The following is a 19,830-nucleotide window of genomic DNA, read 5'->3' as shown; positions in this document are numbered from 1 at the left end:
CGTCGTTGGCTGCCTGCCGGACAGGCGGGTTTGGCTCCCGTCTGTCCGGCCAACTACACAAAGGTACGGGGAAGGGGGTGGGGGTATTGTGGGGGTCGGCCAGGGGAGTCACGGGTCGGCTGGGGGGGCGGTCGGAGGTTATTTGGGGGGGCGGTCGTTGGGGGGAGGGGGTTTGCGTCAAGGGCAGGAGGGCCTGGGATCCCTCCTGCCGTAATGTAGTGCGGGGTGGGGGTAGGGGTCGCCGTGGCCAGGAGGGTTTGGGCTCCCTCCTGGCCCGATATTGTCGGGGAGTTGGGAAGTCAGCGGGGCAAGAGGGCTTGGGCTCCCTTTTGCCCCGATCGTGTCGGGGGGGGCAAGAGGGCTTGAGCTCCCTCTTGCCCCGATCGTGTCGGGGGTGCCGCGGTTGGCTGGGGCAAGAGGTCTTGAGCTCCCTCTTGCCCCGATCGTGTCGGGGAGTTGGGGAGTTGGCGGGGCAAGAGGGCTTGGACTCCCTTTTGCCCCGATCGTGTCAGGGGGCAAGAGGGCTTGAGCTCCCTCTTGCCCCGATCGTGTCGGGGATGCCGCGGTTGGCTGGGGCAAGAGGGCTTGAGCTCCCTCTTGCCCCAATCGTGTCGGGGGTGCCGCGGTTGGCTGGGGCAAGAGGGCTTGAGCTCCCTCTTGCCCCGATCGTGTCGGGGAGTTGGGGAGTCGGCGGGGAAAGAGGGATTGACGTTAGAGAAAGGGCGAACCGCTGGAAGAGGAAGCAGCGCAGGCGCAGGGCTCACGGAAGGGCCGGGACCGCCAAGAGAAAGCAGCAGGACACCGGTAGGAGCTTCTACATGATGGGGGGGGGGGTTCGGGAGGCTGTGGGGGTGCGAGCGGTCCTTCAGGGTGGGGGTGCGGGTGCAGGTGGGAGCGCGTGTGAGCGGTCCTTCGGGGTGGGGTTGCGAGCGGTCCAGCGGGGGTGAATCGGACGTGGGGGTGGCATCAGGCTTTCAGGGTGGGGACAGGACTTCAAGGGGGAGAGGAGAGTCGGGGCGGGCGAAAGGAGAGTCGGGGTGGCCAGAGGAGAGTCGGGGCGGGCGAAAGGAGAGTCGGCCAGCATGCGCGGTATACGGGTGTGCGCGGTATATAAAAATTTCTGCACATAAATTTGTGTTTTCCGCGCGCTATACCCGTGTGCGCGTTTTACATGGGTGCGCGTTATCTACGTGAAAATACGGTAATATGCATGTATCTGTTATATTTTCCCAGGAAAACTACCTAAAAGCATTTATACCTATTAGCTTCTGCTGATAATTTTGCAAGGAAGTATACATGCACACTTTTCAAAACGAGTAAGTATGACTATAAGTGCAAATCCCTCCTCAACCCTGACCCCTGAGTACTTAACACTTTAGACAAACTTATAGGTAGTTCCATAATGGGCATAAGTTCATCCAAACATATGGCAGGCACCACACTTGTCATACTTTCAGTCTGTGCCTAGTGATCTGCAGAGCCATGGATAGGCTACTGTTGAAAACAGTACATACGTACATAGATACCGTATTTTCACGTAGATAACGCGCACCCGTGTAAAACGCGCACACAGGTATAGCGCACGGGAAACCAAAATATATGTAAAAAAATTTTTGTATACCGCGCACACCCGTATCCCGCTCATGCTGCCCCAACTCTCCCGTCGCCGCCCGACTCTCCTTTCGTCCGCCCCGACTCTCCTCTGGCCACCCCGACTCTCCTTTCGCCCGCCCAGACTCTCCTCTCCCCCTTGAAGTCCTGTCCCCACCCTGAAAGTCTGATGCCCCCCCCCGACGTCGATTCACCCCCCCCGCAGGACCGCTCGCACCCCCACCCCGAAGGACCACTCGCCCGCACCCACACCCCCACCCCGAAGGACCGCTCGCACGCACTCCCACCCGCACCCACACCCTCACCCTGAAGGACCGCTCGCACCCCCACAGCCTCCCGACCCCCCCCCATCATGTAGAAGCTCCTACCGGTGTTCTGCTGCTTCCTCTTGGCGGTCCCGGCCCTTCTGTGAGCCCTGCGCTGCTTCCTCTTCCGGCGGTCCCGCTCTTTCTCTGATGTAAGGGCGGGACCACCGGAAGAGGAAGCAGCGCAGGCGCAGGGCTCACAGAAGGGCCGGGACCACCAAGAGGAAGCAGCAGGACACCGGTAGGAGCTTCTACATGATGGGGGGGGGTCGGGAGGCTGTGGGGGTGTGAGCGGTCCTTCAGGGTGGGGTGCGGGTGCGAGTGCGTGCGAGCGGTCCTTCGGGGTGGGGGTGCGGGCGAGCGGTCCTTCGGAGTGGGGGTGCGAGCGGTCCTGCGGGGGGGGGGGTGAATCGGACGTCGGGGGGAACTATGTAAAAAAAAAGTTGTAAAACGCGCTCACGCGTATAACGCGCAAGGTTATGCACGGTTTGTAAAATCGTGTATAATGAGCGCGTTATATGCGTGAAAATACGGTACTTCTCCTATCCTATATAATAAAACGTTAGTGGCGCATGCGCTTTTAAAAAAGCGTGATCCCTGCTGCTGTGGTGTGTGATCCGTGGCCGTGTTCCATTTTAGAACTCAGCCAGGGATCACTCTGGCCACTCCCCTCCTCCCGCCCTCACTCACCAACCCGAAGCAAGCTCAACACACCTCCCGCCCTCGCTCACTGCTGCTGCTGCTGATCCTCCTCTTCGGGACAGCCTGTGATCATGGCCAGCTTTGGCGGGCCTCGCGGGCCGCTTTCCGGCCTCGGTGGCACGTTCCCTCTGACGCATGGGATCGCGTCGGGAGGGAGCGTGCTTCTGGGTTGGGGAGTGGCCTGCAAGGTTCGCTGGGGCCGGCCACCACGATCGCGGCCTGCTTTGAAGAGGAGCAGGCCAGAAGACACCGGGATGGAGGGAGAGTAAGCAGGGGGGTCAATACAGGGGGCCAGGGGGAGAGGGAAAGGGGGCTGCTTTGGGGGGAGGGGTGTGTTGAGGGGAGACAGAAGGGGCCGTGGAGAGATAGGGAGAGGGAAAGGGGACTGCTTTGGGGGGGAGGTGTGCTGGGGGGAGACAAAAGGGGCCATGGAGAGATAGGGAGAGGGAAAGGGGACTGCTTTGGGGGGGGAGGTGTGCTGGGGACAGACAGTTTTGCTCTGGGGGGAAGACCGAAGGGGCCATGGAGAGACAGGGAGAGGGAAAGGGGGCTGCTTTGGGGGGAGGGGTGTGCTTAGGGTAAACAACTTTGCTCTGGGGGGAAGACAGAAGAAGGCCATGGAGAGACAGGGAAAGGGAAAGGGGGCTGCTTTGGGGGTAGGGCTGTGCTGGGGGCAGACAGCTTTGTTCGGGGGGAGGGAACAGAAGGACACAGACAGCGGCCAAGGAGAGAGAGATAAAGAAACACAGACAGACAGACATCTATTCTAGCACCCGTTAATGTAACGGGCTTAAAGACTAGTATATTTTAATATTTGGTGAGTACTGGCTTTACCAGAAGACTGATCTGGCGCCTCCTCACCCTACAAAACAAACTACAGGTTACCAATATATTCATCTATCTACAGCAGTGGTTCCCAAACCTGTCCTGAATGACCCCCAGGCCAGTCGGGTTTTCAAGATAGCCCTAATGAATATGCATGGAGCAGATCTACATTCCTGGCATCTCCATTATATGAAAATCTCTGTCATGCATATTCGTTAGGGCTATCTTGAAAACCCGATTGGTCTGGGGGTCCTCCAGGACAGGTTTGGGAACCACTGATCTACAGAGACACCATTTATATGCAAGCAATTTCAGTCACACAAATGAGGACTCCCAAACTGATTGATTGTTTCATCATAGTTGTAATATACTAGCTGTCCCAAACAGATGATAGTTTTCTATTTTCTATTAATGAGTTAAAATAGTACTTCCGATAAACCTGGTTGGATCCCTTGTATGGACTGGAGGGATGAATTGAGTCTTGTTCAAAATTTAGCTAAACTTTGCAGCACTGCTTACCCAAACATACTATCCTGGTAAAATGCATTATTAGGACAATGTGCACTAAGGAAAAAGTTACAGTTCTAACCTGGAGGCACCTTCAGTTTATCTCACAGGTCCATTCCTACTTGCTTGTATCAGTAAAAAAAAAAAAAAATTCAGTCTAATATTCAACTGGAATTTATTCATTTTGAAACTGCTAATCTAATGATGAGAACAGCTGCTGTATTTTATAGTGACTAAATAAAAACAGCAAACACCAGAATAAATAATACAGGAGAAGAAAACACCAGAAGGAAAGACAAGTAGGGAACTGAACTGCCTCTGTATAATTCTCTGGTGAGATCTCAATTACAGTATCAAGTTTGGAGACCATTCCTTGAATAGGATATAAGTCAGATGAAGTTAGTCCAGAGGGTGGCTATTAAAATGTCAACTGTCATCTCATAAAGCATATGTGGACATCCTTGAATGATCTGAATATATACACCCTGGAGAAAAGACAGCATGGAGAAATTCTAATGGAAACATTTTAAGTACAGAGGTATGAATTCACAAGAGGCAGGACTTTCTCTATAGACAAGAAGCTTTGGATCAAGACATCATGAATGAGGATGAAAGGAAGCAGACTGAGGAGCAGCTTAGGAAAATATTTCACATACGCAATGGAAATTGCTGTATGGATCCATCCAGAGATGGTAGCCTTAGAAGCAAGCCTACCCTGCTGGGCAGGACCCGCCAGGACAACAGATGATTAAAAAGACATTCGTGGCCTCCAAGCATCCCAGAAGGAGACACCGTATGTTCAGCGACTGTAAAACACATGGACTTGGAGCCTGAAGGAATAAAGGCGGGCAACCGAATCTCCAGATTGATATGGAATGCTGAAACCACTGTCGGAAGAAAAGAAGGCACGGTCCTCAAGAGCACCGCAGTATCCGTGATGTGGAGAAAAGGATCCCAGCATGAAAAAGCTGAGAAGCTCTGAAACACTACGAGCAGAAGTGACTGCTACAACAAACACAGTCTTAATGGTACAATCTATCAGAGAGATCAGATCTGGAGGTTCATAGGGAGGATGAGCCAGCGAGAGGAGAACTAAGTTTAATTCCACATTGGGCAAGATAACCACAAATGAGGCCTCAGCCTCCCCGCTCCCTGCAGGAAGCTGAAAGCCTTCAGGCAAGACACCAAGGAACCCCTGAAGGCAGCAGAACCCAAACACGAGAGTCTCTCAATCTGAACACAGAGTGAAGAATCCAGAAGCTCCTTCCTGATGCAAGCCTGCAGGAAGTCTAAGACATATGTCACCGAAGGGGCTGAGGAATCCACCTGGCCCCTCATACCAAGCCTGAAAGCCCCTACAGGCTTTCGCGTAGGACGACACGGTGAATTTCTGCTTGCTGTGAAGGAGTGTAGCGATGACCGCAAATGAATAGCCCCTGGTTGTCAATGCCGCGCACTCAAGCACCAAAGCAGTCTGGATCCTGTAGCACTATGGGTCCCTGCATGAACAGCCGCTGATGGCAGGGGAGTCGCAGACCCCTCTCCATGCTCAACCATACCAGGCCTGTGTACCATGATCTTCTGGGCCACCCGGTGCAGAACGCGCCCTATCATGGACCATGGGGGAAAGATATAAAGAAGTTCACCCTCAGGCCAAGGCTGTACCAAGGCATCCAACCCTTCGCTGCTGACCTCTCTGCAGCAGCTGAAGAATCTGTTTGCCTTCTGGATCTTGGCTAACACCATCAGATCAAAAGATGGACGGCCCCACCACCGGACTATAGACTCGAACACTAGCCTGGACAGGGACCAATCTCCCGGGCCAGAAACTGTTGACTCTGAAAGTCTACCTGAACGTTGTAGACGCCTACCACGTGGGCTGCAGACAAGGCCACCAGATACTTTTTCGCCCATGAGCATCCAAGAGCCATGGCCAAAGCCTGCAGCAGATCATACATGGCATCAGAGAGATAAGAAGCACCCAGCTCAATCTTAGCAATCTCCCAATCCACCAAGGACCAGTCATCAGACTCCCGCTCAAGAGCACGCTCAGACCACCAAAATCAAGCCCAAATCACCAGACCACCACACATCGCCGCCTGGACCACCAGGGCAACAATGTCAAAACTCTGCTTAAGAAGAGACTCTATCCTATGATCCTCAAAGCCCCGTAAGGCCGAGCCACCCTCAACCGGCACCATATGCCAATGGCGTGATGGCTGAGACCACCACATCCACCACAGGAGACTTCAAGGTATCCCTATACATCTCCGGGATGGGATACAGACGAGTTATGGATCGTGCAAAATGAAAAGGCATTTCCGGCGCCTTCCACTGCGCGAGCACTATATCCCGAATATCCTGATGCATAGGAAAAGAGCAGGAGGCTGAGCAGATTCCCAGAAGCAGGGGATCCACCACACACAGGGGCTCCTTTGCATCCTCCTCAAAGTGTAAAACCAACAAAACCTGAAGAATAAGTTCCTGGAGTTCTTCCCACTGAAAAATGCGCACCACTGATGCATGCTCACCAGCTGGTGGCTCAACAAAACATCGGCTAGCAGCATCCATCCCCACGAGAGGATCTTGGGGATCCACCAAGGGGTCCAAGTCCTCATCAGGTGTATCTGCATCCCCAAACAAAAGGTCTTCGTCCCACAAGACCCTCGGCCGCAGACTGGGGGGGATGGGTAGACTGGCTCAGAACCAGAAAAGAGGGGGGCCAAATGGGGGTGGATGCGAAGACAAAACCACCACCCTCCTGAAAACCCGAGCTTCCCCACTGCCTACTGCCAACTTGCGGTGCACGCGTGAAGGGGAATCCTGCTTGCTGGCACCCGAAGTCAGTAAGGGTTTATCTTCGTGGCGGCCAGTGAACTCATGCACACGCCAGCCTCATTGACCTCGCATGGAGAACACAATGAGCACTTTTTCCCTTTAAAAGTATTCATTGTTAAAATCGCTACTAAGAGAAAAATAAAGTGCCGGTTAGCAATTAACATAACATAACCCTTTCGGTTCAAGGCGGTGTACAGGTATAAAAAACATTAATTTTTAACAAATTAGAATAATATAGTTTTACAAACGCATAAAAAACAATAAACAAAAAATTGAGGTTAGTGGTAAGATGATGAGTGAAAGTGTCTAGACTTGGGTCAATAAGGGTTTAGGGAAGAAGTGAGTTTTCAGGAGCTTCCTAAAATGCTTGTATGATGAAATGCATGTATGATGTAGAGGAACGGACCAGATGACTCTATTAAAGTCAATTTACCTCAATTGAAGGCTTCCCTTCAGACCTGCACTGCCTGAAGACTTTTTTTTTTTTCAATTTAACTTTAATCGACAATTGAACAGGCTCTACTGGCTCTGGTATTAGTGAATTATGTTCAGGGATATTATTCAACAAACACTAGGTCAGAAAGAAGTCAAAATCCAAAAGACATATAACTGACCATGTAAATAAGACAAGCCTTTGAAGGGTGATCAAGAAATATTGTATAAAATTACTCAGAGATGTGAAACTCTGAAAGGAAGGCTACAAAACCTCCCTTGGGTAAAGAGTTTACCTTCCAGTCATTGTTATTCTATAAAAATGTTTTCTGATTACGACCTGGAAAGGCTAAAAAGTTCAAACTGTTTCAAAAGTTCAAAATAACTGGTTTGTTCTTGTTGTTAATATCATGCAAACGTCACTGCATACTTGATGAAAAAATCCACTTAGCTGTTAAACAGGAGTGAGGGGGTCCCAACGTGGCCCCGTTTTGTTCCCTGCTTCAGGGGACCCGATGTAAGCTGGTTCAGATTGAATCCTAGTTGATACTAGTGCTAGAATAGCATAACTGCGTGACTTACAAACAAATGCATCATAGCTGGGGAGTCAAAAAGATAACTTCTTGCGATTCAGACCACCAGTCTGACTGGAAGGTAAACTCTTTACCCAAGGGAGGTTTTGTAGCCTTCCTTTCAGAGTTTCACATCTCTGAGTAATTTTATACAATATTTCTTGATCACCCTTCAAAGGCTTGTCTTATTTACATGGTCAGTTATATATCTTTTGGTTACTAGTATTGGTGGCAAGGCTTACAGCTGAGGCACTTCTACAGTAAAAATTTGGGGAGGTGGGAGAAATGGGGGGGCAGGGACTCGACCCATCGAATGTGGCAACCCTGACATCAGACAGACTCCAGAAAGGGTCCCCTAAGCTCAATCCAGCACCACAAACTGGGACAAGAAGGTCAATTTAAACAAAATCCAACAGTCCTACACTAAACCAGGGAAGACTGCACAGGCTTACCACCTCCACCTGCTGGAAACTGAGAGCAGACTGATTGTACTTGGGACTGCACAGCCCACTTATACTACAGCCAAAAGTTTGTGTCTCAGTCTCCACCTGCTGGTCATGGTGAGCTATTACCCATCAGTTTCTGTGCTAGTCTGGAGGGACGATAAAGAAGAATAGCCTTACTGGGTCAGACCAATGGTCCATCTAGCCCAGTATCCCATCATCTTTCCCTCCAAAGATTACCACCAGCCAGCAAAAGGATCTGAGTGACCAGCAATTCTTACCTACTTCTACTTGCTCCTCCATCAACCCATTCTCTCTAAGTTTGACTAGTGCTAAGCCTTATAGTCACACAAGACCCACTAGCTCCATGCAGATCCAAGTTCAGAAGAAGGCTGATGAAGAAAACAGTGCAAGCAAATAAGATATGGTGCTTGCTAACTCCTCCAGCCAACTGGAGGTGATCACACAGGGGATGATGGGACGAGAAATATTCATATTTTTCTGTCCCCATCACCTTTCTACAGGTAGTGCAAATTTTGCAGCACATCTCATATTTCCACACCACATACCAGCTAGGAACCTCTGGATTAGATCAACTCTACGCAGAAACAATAGCTCAATTAAAATAGCAGCCATCATCAAAACATTAAATACAGGAATATATCAAACTAGTCTTATAGCCCGTTACATTAACGGGTGCTAGAATATATGTGTATGTGTGTCTTTATTTCTTTCCCTCTCTCTCTCCTTAGCCGCTTTCTGTCTTTCTGTGTTTCTTTCTGTCTTTCTTTTTCCTCAGCTGCCCACCCATTTTCCCTTCCTTTTACCTTCCCTGTGTCCACCACCACTCCTTCATTGCTCCCCTTATACAGCAGCAGCCCTTCTCCCTTTTTTTATCTTCCCCCCTGTCCAGCAGCACCTCTGTCCTGTCCCCCGGTCCAGCAGTAGGCCTCTCTTCCTTTTTCTTCCCCCCTAGCATCTCTTTCCTGCTCCCCCATCCAGCAGTAGGCCTCCCTTCCTTTTTTTCTCCCCCCGTCTCTTCCCCTGTCCAGCAGCACCCCTTACCTTGCATCTGCTCTCCGCCGACAGCCGCCTCAAGCCGCTGCAGCCTGCAGCTGCCGACAGCTGCGGCGGCATGCAGACGCTGACAGACGTCGCCGCACCGCCTGAAGCTGATATCACCTACCTGCGGGGACCTACAGCGCAAGGAAAACAGGAACACGCGGGTGCTAGAATAGATTTGTGTGTCTGTCTTTCTTTCTGTCTCTCTCCCCTTGGCCGCTGTATGTCTGTCTGTCTTTGTTTTGGTGTCTGTCTCTTTAAATCTGTCTCTGTAGCCCCTGTCTTTTTTTTCTGTTTGTTTCTCTCTCCTTGTCCAAATTTTTTTTTTTTTCTTTAAATCTGTCTCTTTAAACCCCTGTTCTTCTGTGTGGTGTTTTGACTGTCACCTTCTGTCTATCTCTTTGGCTGCTGTCTGTATTTCTTACTTTTGGTCTCTCTGTCTGTGTTTGTTTTGGTGTTTGTCTCTTTGGCTGCTGTATGTGGGGGGGGGGGTTCTTTGTCTCTCTCTCCTTTTGTCACCTACCTTTTTTTGTGTAATAACGGAAGTTTCACAGAGTAAGTTGTTTGAATTATTTCCCCTCCATTTCCCTCCCCCCACAGTACTTTGTAATGGCAGGTAGGACTAGAAGCAGCAAGACTTCAATCAAAACAGGCAGTTCAGTCACCGAGAGCACCCAGGGGATGGCTATGGTCCGAGTACAGATGGAAGGAGAACCAGGACGGAGGGCAGAGGTCTCTGTACAGACCGAGGCCATCCCCTCAAAGATGTCTACAGTCTCAACGCAGACAGAAGTAATGGTTCAACCGGACGAAAGCCTTTTGATGGAGCTAAAGAGCCTGAGAGAGGAGGTTCAGCGCTTAAGGAGCATCCGAGACGACGAGACCTTCATCGATGGAGTCATCCAGGAGCTGTCTCAGATCGCTGAACAGGAACCTGATAAGACCACCCTGGGAACACCCATAGCATCCAAAACGGCCACCTTGAGACAAACTACCGGAATGCAGGAAGTGGTTGGAGACGCTGACTCCTGGCAGTTGGTGACTTCCTCCACAAGAAAATGCAGAGGACCTAACTCTGTCTCTTTTTCCCCCATACAGGACAGCTCAACATCGACACCTCATATCGCCCTGAGGAATAGATATCAGCTGCTACAGGAAGGTCCGGAGAAAGAGCTACAAGTAGTTGTTCAGCAGACGGTTCCAACTCCGGAATCAACAGTACAGCCCACCCCTAAGAAGCGCAGAGTGGTGGTCATCGGAGATTCGCTGCTGAGGGGCACCGAGGGACCAATCTGCAGACCAGACCTACAATCAAGAGAGGTCTGCTGTTTGCCAGGGGCCAGGATCCGGGATGTCACTGCTTGCATTGACAGACTCATCAAGCCCCGAGACCACTTCCCCATGGTTCTAATCCACGTCGGAACCAACGACACCGCAAGGAGCAGCCCGGACAGCATACCCGAAGACTTCAGGGCCCTGGGGGAGAAGCTGAGGAGGATGGATGCACAGGTGGTCTTCTCCTCGATTCTCCCAGTGAGGGGCAAGGGCAGAGCCAGAGAGGATCGAATACAAAGGGCGAACGACTGGCTGCGAGGATGGTGCAAGGAGATGAACTTCGGGTTTCTGCACCATGGAGAAGCATTGCAAGGACTACAGGGACACGACGGGCTACACCTAACCAGAAGAGGGAAAAATGTCCTTGGACACCGCCTAGCCCGCCTACTCCACAGGGCTTTAAACTAGGTAGGTCGGGGGAGGGTACAGGCACAAACAACATACCAGGCGAACTAAAATGCCAATACATTTATGAGGCTGAGGAAAGTAGACACCGAAATTCTGGGTCAGGGGTGAGTGCACACACTTTTGAGTCGGGAGTAGGGTCACATCATATTTATGGGTCACATTGTAATTCCGGGTCTAGGGGGAGTACACACTGTAGTTCTGGGTATATGGGGAGTACACATTGTGGTTCTGAGCCTCAGGAAAGCACAAATAACACAAACAATGCTAAAGGTGTTCAAATAGCTCAAACAGGAATATCCCCACTGAGACATAACAAAAATATAACATGGAGGGCTATGTACGTCAACGCACACAGTTTAGGAAACAAGATCCTGGAATTGGAAACAGAAATAAGGAATGCCGACCTGGATGTGGTGGCGATATCCGAAACCTGGCTCACAGACTCCCACGGGTGGGACATGGTCATACCGGGTTACAACTTGCTTCGCCGGGACAGAGAGGGTAGGAAGGGAGGGGGTGTAGCATTATATACTAAAGATGACATTAAGGTCACGAGAATCTCAGATGTCCAGTATACTGGGGAATCCCTTTGGGTTAATTTGGCCAGAGGGAAGGACAAATGCTTGTATCTTGGCATAATTTACAGACCCCCAAGACAACAGGATGACCTGGATATGGAAATAATCGAAGATATAGAAAATATCACCTTGCGTGGGGACACAGTATTGCTAGGTGACTTCAACATGCCTGATGTGGATTGGGTTACACTTACCTCTGCTTCCGGCAGCAGCAGGAGGCTATTAAACTCTATGAAAGGAGCAAGCCTCAGGCAACTGGTGTTGGAACCGACAAGGGATCAGGCAATACTGGACCTGATACTTACCAATGGAGAAAGTGTCACAGAGGTCTCGGTGGGCGACACATTGGCCTCCAGTGACCACAACATGGTATGGTTCAATATCAGGAAAGGTTTCACTAAATCTACTACACTAACCAAAGTCCTCAAATTCAAGGACACAAATTTCAAAGAAATGGGAGACTTCGTTCACCAGGCGCTACAAAGCCAAGAAGAAACCGATAACGTGGAAGACATGTGGTCGACTTTGAAAGCAACCATACAAGAAGCAACAAACCGCTATGTAAAATCAGTAAGTAAACGGCGAAGGAACAATAAGCCACAGTGGTTTACTGCGGAGATCTCAGACCTGATCAAGGAGAAGAAAAAAGCATTCATCTCTTACAAACAATCAGGGAAGCAGGACTCTAGAGCAGACTACCTGGCCAAATCAAAAGCCGTCAAAACAGCAGTCAGGGAGGCTAAATTCCTCATGGAGGAGTCTCTAGCAAAGAACATCCAGAAGGGAGATAAATCCTTCTTCAGGTATATCAGTGATAGAAGAAAAAACTCAGGCGGGATTGTACGTCTTAGGAAACCAGACGGAGACTATGTGGAAAAGGATTCGGAAAAAGCCCAACTATTAAATGAATACTTCTGCTCAGTCTTCACCCGAGAAGCGCCAGGGCTCGGCCCTCAGCTACAGACAAGGGTTGGCTCAGTTGACCCGTTTAGTAACTTTGAGTTTACGCCCAGCAGTGTCTACGGTGAGCTGTCAAAGCTCAAGGTTAACAAAGCAATGGGGCCGGACAACCTGCACCCCAGGGTGCTTAGGGAGCTGAGTGATGTCTTGGCGGAGCCACTGTCCGCGCTCTTCAACCTCTCCCTTAGTACAGGCAGCGTCCCGTTGGACTGGAGGACGGCTAACATCATTCCACTCCACAAGAAAGGCTCAAAGATGGAGACAGCAAACTACAGACCAGTGAGTCTAACATCGATAGTGAGCAAACTAATGGAAACTCTAATCAAACACCAATTAGATAAGATCCTGGATAAGGAGAATCTACGGGATCCCCGACAACATGGATTTACTAAGGGGAGATCCTGCCAATCCAACCTGATCAGCTTCTTTGACTGAGTAACGGAGAAGCTGGATATTGGGGAGTCCCTGGACATCATGTACCTGGACTTTAGCAAAGCATTCGATAGCGTACCACACCGCAGGTTACTGAGCAAGATGAGTTCTATAGGATTAGGTAACACATTGACGAAATGGGTTGGGAGCTGGCTTGGAGGTAGGCTCCAAAGGGTGGTGGTGAAAGGCACCCCCTCCAAAATGACGGAGGTGATTAGTGGAGTACCACAGGGCTCAGTCTTGGGCCCAATCCTATTCAACATCTTTATAAGAGACTTGGCAGAAGGGCTTCGAGGTAAAATAACATTATTCGCCGATGACGCCAAACTGAGTAATGTAGTGGGCAAATGCACAACAGACGAAGATTCAGTGCCCGACAACATGATGCACGACCTACTCCTACTGGAGCGATGGTCTAGGACATGGCAACTCAACTTCAATGCCAAAAAATGCAAAGTTATGCACCTGGGCAGCCAGAATCCATGCAAGTCTTATACCCTTAATGGCGAGATCCTAGCAAAAACGGTAGCAGAACGAGACTTGGGGGTAATCGTCAGTGAGGACATGAAGTCTGCCAATCAAGTGGAGCAGGCTTCGTCCAAGGCAAGACAAATCATGGGCTGCATACGAAGGGGTTTCGTCAGTCGTAAGGCGGAAGTCATTATGCCATTGTATAGATCCATGGTGAGGCCCCACCTGGAATACTGTGTGCAATTCTGGAGGCCGCATTATCGCAAGGATGTGCTGAGACTGGAGTCGGTGCAAAGAATGGCCACCTGGATGGTCTCGGGACTCAAGGATCTACCATACGAAAAACGGCTTGACAAATTACAGCTATACTCGCTCGAGGAGCGCAGAGAGAGGGGGGACATGATCGAGACGTTCAAGTATCTTACGGGCCGCATCGAGGCGGAGGAAGATATCTTCTTTTTCAAGGGTCCCACGACAACAAGAGGGCATCCGTTGAAAATCAGGGGCGGGAAACTACGAGGTGACACCAGGAAATTCTTTTTCACTGAAAGAGTGGTTGATCGCTGGAATAGTCTTCCACTACAGGTGATTGAGGCCAGCAGCGTGCCTGATTTTAAGGCCAAATGGGATCGGCACATGGGATCTATTCACAGGGCAAAGGTAGGGGAGGGACATTAAGGTGGGCAGACTAGATGGGCCGTGGGCCCTTATCTGCCGTCTATTTCTATGTTTCTATGTTTCCCTGTGCAACAGCAGCATTTCCCCTACCCCCCCCCTTTCCCTTTCCGCGGTCCCTACAAACCTGCGACTCCAGTAGCGTCTGCAGCACTCTACACACGCTGCTTCAGGGCCTTCTACTGCCCTGATTTGCTCTGCCGCGTCTCTGATGATGTCATCCTATAACCCTTCATTGTAGCTCCTTTTCAACTTAACCCTGTAAACCGTGCCGAGCTCTACGCTTGTGGAGATGGCACGGTATACAAACCTAAGGTTTAGTTTAGTTTAGTTTAGAAGGCCCCGAAGCAGCGTGTGTACAGTGCTGCAGGCTGCTGGAGTCGGGACCGCGGGAAGGGAAGGGCCTAAGGGAGCCGGTCGGATCGCGGGAAGGAAGGAGAAACTGATTACTCTGTACTGCCGACTCTCTGCTGTGCTGGAGCTGGATGAGCCTGAAGCCGCGAGTGTGGGGCCGTTTCTGCAGCCGTGAGGTGGAGACCAGGGAGGCTTGTCTGGCGCGCATGCGCACTCTTACCGCCACAGCCCGACAGAACAGGGATCAGGGAAGCACGCAGTGAGAGTGCGCATGCGCGCTTAGCATTTTATTATTATAGATAAGCATACTTAGAATTTAAAAGGTCAACAGAAACATAGTTAAAACTTTTTTTTCTAAATCATAGTTGAACAGTTTCAAAACATTTGTTCAATAATATGCTTTATTTGTGTATTGATAAACTTTTCTCTAGAACTATTCTAGATTCTGCTTACTTTTTCTAGCACATCATTCTTTGAAGTCAGTTCTTGAAACTCCTTTATGAACATCTCTTTTACTTTGTTCATTTCATCCCCAAACTTTTCTCTTTCTTCTTCTTTCCATTTGTCAAATTTTTTCAAAATCTCATCTTCTTTCACTTTTTGATGCTCATACCCCTAAAAACATTTTAAAATGGCAAATTTAAAAGAAACACATAATATAACCTTGTATTCCAATGAATGGAAACTGAAAAGCAATTGGCACAGGCTACTTTTCTTTATATATCAAGCATGTTTTATAATAACCAGATAAAAACAGTAGCATATCACCACAAATGTTTAATATTAAACAATCACAATTAAAATTAAAATTTAATTCCAGCTGCCCCTCATTATAATATAAATCAAAGCAGTTTATTTATTCTATACAGGTACTTATTTTGTACCTGGAACAACAGAGAGTTAGAGGGTAATAAGGAGCTGCAGTAGGGTTCTCAGACCACTGCACTAGCCAATAGGCTATTTCTCCACTCTTAGTGCACACACATTACTATTACTATAGTGGTGTACAGAGGGGGCAGTCCACCCCGAGTGCAGCTCCTCAGGGGTGCTCTAGTCTAGGGTCCAGTCTCTCCATGCTGCAGCCTGCAAGCTTTGGGCTGCTGGCAGTGTCAATGAGCTAAACATGCTGCCTTCAGCGGCCCCAGAAGCTCTCACTCTGCTGCAATGTCCTGTTTCTGTGGGGACAGGAAGCTGAAGCAGAGGGAAAGCTTCTTGGGCAGCCAGAAGCAGCATGTTCAGCTCATCAACGCTGCCAGCGGCCTGAAGTTTACAAGCAGCAGAGAGAGAGAGGTATGAGAAATGTTGCACTCGATTGATTGAAGGAAGGGAGGGCAGGAGAGAGGGTGGGATAGAGAAGAAAGCTGCAAAATTTAGGGGGGGGGGCAGGGGGGTAGGTCTGGCCCGGCCTACTAGACTACCAGAATTTTTTTTTGGGGGGGGAGGGGCTATTTTTGGAGGGCTGGGGGGGATCTGCAGGATTCAGGCATTCCTGAATGTCTTGGCGGTGGCGGAAAGGTGGGGTAGAAATAGCAGAAGTTGTCCATGTGTTGTGGTTTTACAGAAGGGTCAGAGATTTTTGCAGGTCTGAGCTCTCTTTACTTTCCTGTCAGTGCCTGAGCCAATCAGCGCTTGGGCACTAACAGGAAAATATGGCTATGAGAGCTCAGACCTGACATAAAAGTTTGCACGCTGATGCTGTGCATTATACCGATTGCTCATTTTAATGCTAATGAGTTCCATGTAATACCTATCAGTTGTGTCTTCCACAGGTGCGGAACACACATGTACACAAAACACTCCCAACAGCTGTGACCAAATCACTCTAAAACAGTGGGCTCAAACTCGTGGCCTGGGGGCCACATGCGACCTGCCAGGTACTATTTTGAGGCCCTCGGTATGTTTATCATAATCACAAAAGTAAAATAAAACAGTTTCTTGATCATATGTCTCTTTAGCTATAAATTACAATATTATTATTAAGACTTAGCCAAAAGGAAGGATTTATAAACTATAAAGAGTTTTACCTTATGCAAAATTGTAATTTCTTTAATAAGACATTACCATGTTTACCCGAAAATAAGACCTAGCATCATTTTCAGGGTAAGTCTTAATTTAAGCCCTACCCCAAAAATAAGTCCTAGTCCTGGGATTCACCAGCAACTCTTCAACCCGGCTCCCCCCCTCGCCGCACAGCTGATCCCCTGCTGAATCCTCCATCCTTCCCTCTCCGCTGACTGCGAGCGAGCCCTACCTTCATCCAAAGCAGCCGTCGGGCCGGCAGCACTCTAAACAGGCTGTTTGGCCTTGTCCGTCAGGGATTTCACTCTGCTGCGTTACTGATGACATCATCAGTAACGAAGTATACTGGAAGTATATTTAAATGTGCGAGTGTTGTATTTAAAAGCTTATATGGAAAAATTATGCTCTTACCTGTTAATTTTCTTTCCTTTAGACGCAGCAGATGAATCCAGAGACCAATGGGATAGCACACATCTACCAGCAGGCGGAGATAGAGAAACTGATTAACAGGTGGTCCTATTGGCTGGCACTCCTCCTGTATCTTCAGTATAGCTCCTTGCCCAAGCATCTGTAACCATCAATAGGCATAGCATGTAAAAAACTTCTTTCCCATAAGAAATCTCAAATGGCAATAATACAGAATACAACCATCTGCAAAAGTTGCAAAACAAAAAACTGACAGACAATATACAGAAAGGGTGGGGCTCTGGATTCATCTGCTACTTCTAAAGGAAAGAAAATTAACAGGTAAAAACATAATTTTTCCTTCCTTAGCAACAGCAGCAGATGAATCCAGAGACCAATGGGATGTAGCAAAGCAATCCTCAATCTGGGTGGGAAGCAAACGCCGCCTCCGCAACAACCGAAGCACTAAACGCATCCACCCCCACATCCAACCGGTAATGCTGAGATAAAGCACTCTCGGAAGACCAAGTAGCCGCGAGACAAAACTCCTCCAAGGAAAAAAACCTCTGGACTGAGTCCAAGAAGTAGCCATCGCTCTGGTGGAATGGTCATGAAGTTCTTTCGCTTCCCTGCCATCAAGCAAGCATAAATAATGTCCTCCTGGACCCATCGAGTGATGGAGGCTTTGGACGCCGCCATACGTTTGAGGCGTCCCTTGAAGAATACAAAAAGGTGATCTAAACAACTAAAAGTCGTTAGAAACCTGGCTCGTGGAGAACGCTACGCACTTTCAAAAAATGCAGTGAATAAAAGCACGGCTCCCCATTTCTCCTCCCAGGAAGAAGGAAGGAAAAGTGAGAGTGTCATAAAAGAAAGGATGACACCTCCTTAGAAAGAAATTGTGGTACCGTCCGAACTGACACCCAAGATTTTGTAAATCAGAAATAGGAATCCCCGTTTAACAAGGCCTACAACTCAGAAAACCGCCAAGCTGAAGTCATGGCCACAAGAAACCCCGTGTTCAATGGCACAGCCCTTTAGAGTCTCAAAAGACAAGGATGAAATGAAGCCTTCAGTAAACTGCGAAGAAGTACCTTAAGACTGTACTCCGGACAGGGCTTTCTAAGAGGTGTACGAATATACCGTACTCTGTTTAGGAACTGAACTACATGAAGCTGAGAAGTAAGCGAAGATCAATATACCTAGCCCTTGTAACAAGCTAAGAATGGCACTTGAAGCTGAAGGGAATTGAACACTAAGCCCTTGGCAATACACTTGTGCCAAAAAAGAACTCTGGAAGGGTGCAAACGTTGAGAAGTACCCAAGAAAGGAAAAACTTCCAAAAGAAAGCATAAGTCACAGGTGAAGACCTCTGTATCGCCTGCTTTGCATAACCCTTACATGTCAGCCATGACTTTTCAAAAGCTAGGTCGTAATACCAAAGTAGTACGAACATCCATGTTGATCGGACCCTAGGTGAGCAAATCTGGAGATACCAGGAAACTCAACAGTCCAGTTGTCGAAAGACTCATCAGATCCACATAGCAAGCCAATCCAATACTGTGCCTTGAAAGCGAGCTTGAGATGGCAAATCCAAACCATCATCAGCCAGGGAAAAACAATGAAAAAAGAGAAACCAGAGGCGAGAAAGAAGCCATGCTGCTACCTCCTCTGACTCCCACTCCCTGTGCCCGCTGAAGAAGCTAGGAAGCTTAGAATTTTGAGACGAGGCCATGAGGTCTAGGTCCAGGAGATCTCACTTCCATAAAAAGAGCTGGAACGCCTGAGCCAAAATTCTCAATATCCAAGATGTAGAAGATTTCACTATTACCGTATTTTCACACATATAACGCGCGCGTTATACCCGATTTTACAAACCGTGCATAACCATGCGCGTTATATGCGCATTGAAGCCCTCCCCTGCCCATCCTCCACCAAACGGCCATACACAGACACAGACCGTGCAAGTCTGCCCAGTAACTGGCCTTAGTTCAATATTCAATATTTAATATTTAATATTATTTTCTGATTCTAAATCTTCTGTGTTCATCCCACGCTTCTTTGAACTCAGTCACAGTTTTACTCTCCACCACCTCTCTCGGGAGCGCATTCCAGGCATCCACCACCCTCTCCGTAAAGTAGAATTTCCTAACATTGCCCCTGAATCTACCACCCCTCAACCTCAAATTATGTCCTCTGGTTTTACCATTTTCCTTTCTCAGGAAAAGATTTTGTTCTACATTAATACCCTTTAAGTATTTGAACGTCTGAATCATATCTCCCCTGTCTCTCCTTTCCGCTAGGGTATACATATTCAGGGCTTCCAGTCTCTCCTCATACGTCTTCTGGCGCAAGCCTCCTATCATTTTCGTCGCCCTCCTCTGGACCGCCTCAAGTTTTCTTACGTCTTTCGACAGATATGGTCTCCAAAACTGAACACAATACTCCAAATGGGGCCTCACCAATGACCTGTACAGGGGCATCAACACCTTCTTCCTTCTACTGACTACGCCTCTCTTTATACAGCCCAGAATCCTTCTGGCAGCAGCCACTGCCTTGTCACACTGTTTTTTCGCCTTTAGATCTTCGGACACTATCACCCCAAGATCCCTCTCCCCGTCCGTGCATATCAGCTTCTCTCCTCCCAGCATATACGGTTCCTTCCTATTATTAATCCCCAAATGCATTACTCTGCATTTCTTTGCATTGAATTTTAGTTGCCAGGCATTAGACCATTCCTCTAACTTTTGCAGATCCTTTTTCATATTCTCCACTCCCTCTTCGGTGTCTACTCTGTTACAAATCTTGGTATCATCTGCAAAAAGGCACACTTTTCCTTCTAACCCTTCAGCAATGTCACTTACATACATATTGAACAGGATTGACCCCAGCACCG

At 48.8% G+C, this 19,830-nt stretch overlaps 1 protein-coding gene across 5 annotated transcripts in view; it reads right to left on the bottom strand.

The window, feature by feature from the left end:
- Positions 1-19,830, bottom strand: part of DZIP1 (DAZ interacting zinc finger protein 1) — a 585,021-nt gene that overhangs the window by 215,368 nt on the left and 349,823 nt on the right. For all 5 annotated transcript variants that reach the window (XM_033947541.1, XM_033947540.1, XM_033947539.1 and 2 more), the window contains one exon: positions 14,964-15,125. In XM_033947541.1, coding sequence (XP_033803432.1) covers positions 14,964-15,125 — 162 coding nt within the window. The remainder of the gene's footprint in view (positions 1-14,963; positions 15,126-19,830) is intronic.

Source organism: Geotrypetes seraphini, chromosome 6 (genome assembly GCF_902459505.1).
Source record: "Geotrypetes seraphini chromosome 6, aGeoSer1.1, whole genome shotgun sequence".
NCBI lineage: Eukaryota > Metazoa > Chordata > Amphibia > Gymnophiona > Dermophiidae > Geotrypetes > Geotrypetes seraphini.
The sequence above is the reverse complement of the archived record's forward strand: the minus strand, read 5'-3'. Positions and strand labels throughout refer to the sequence as shown.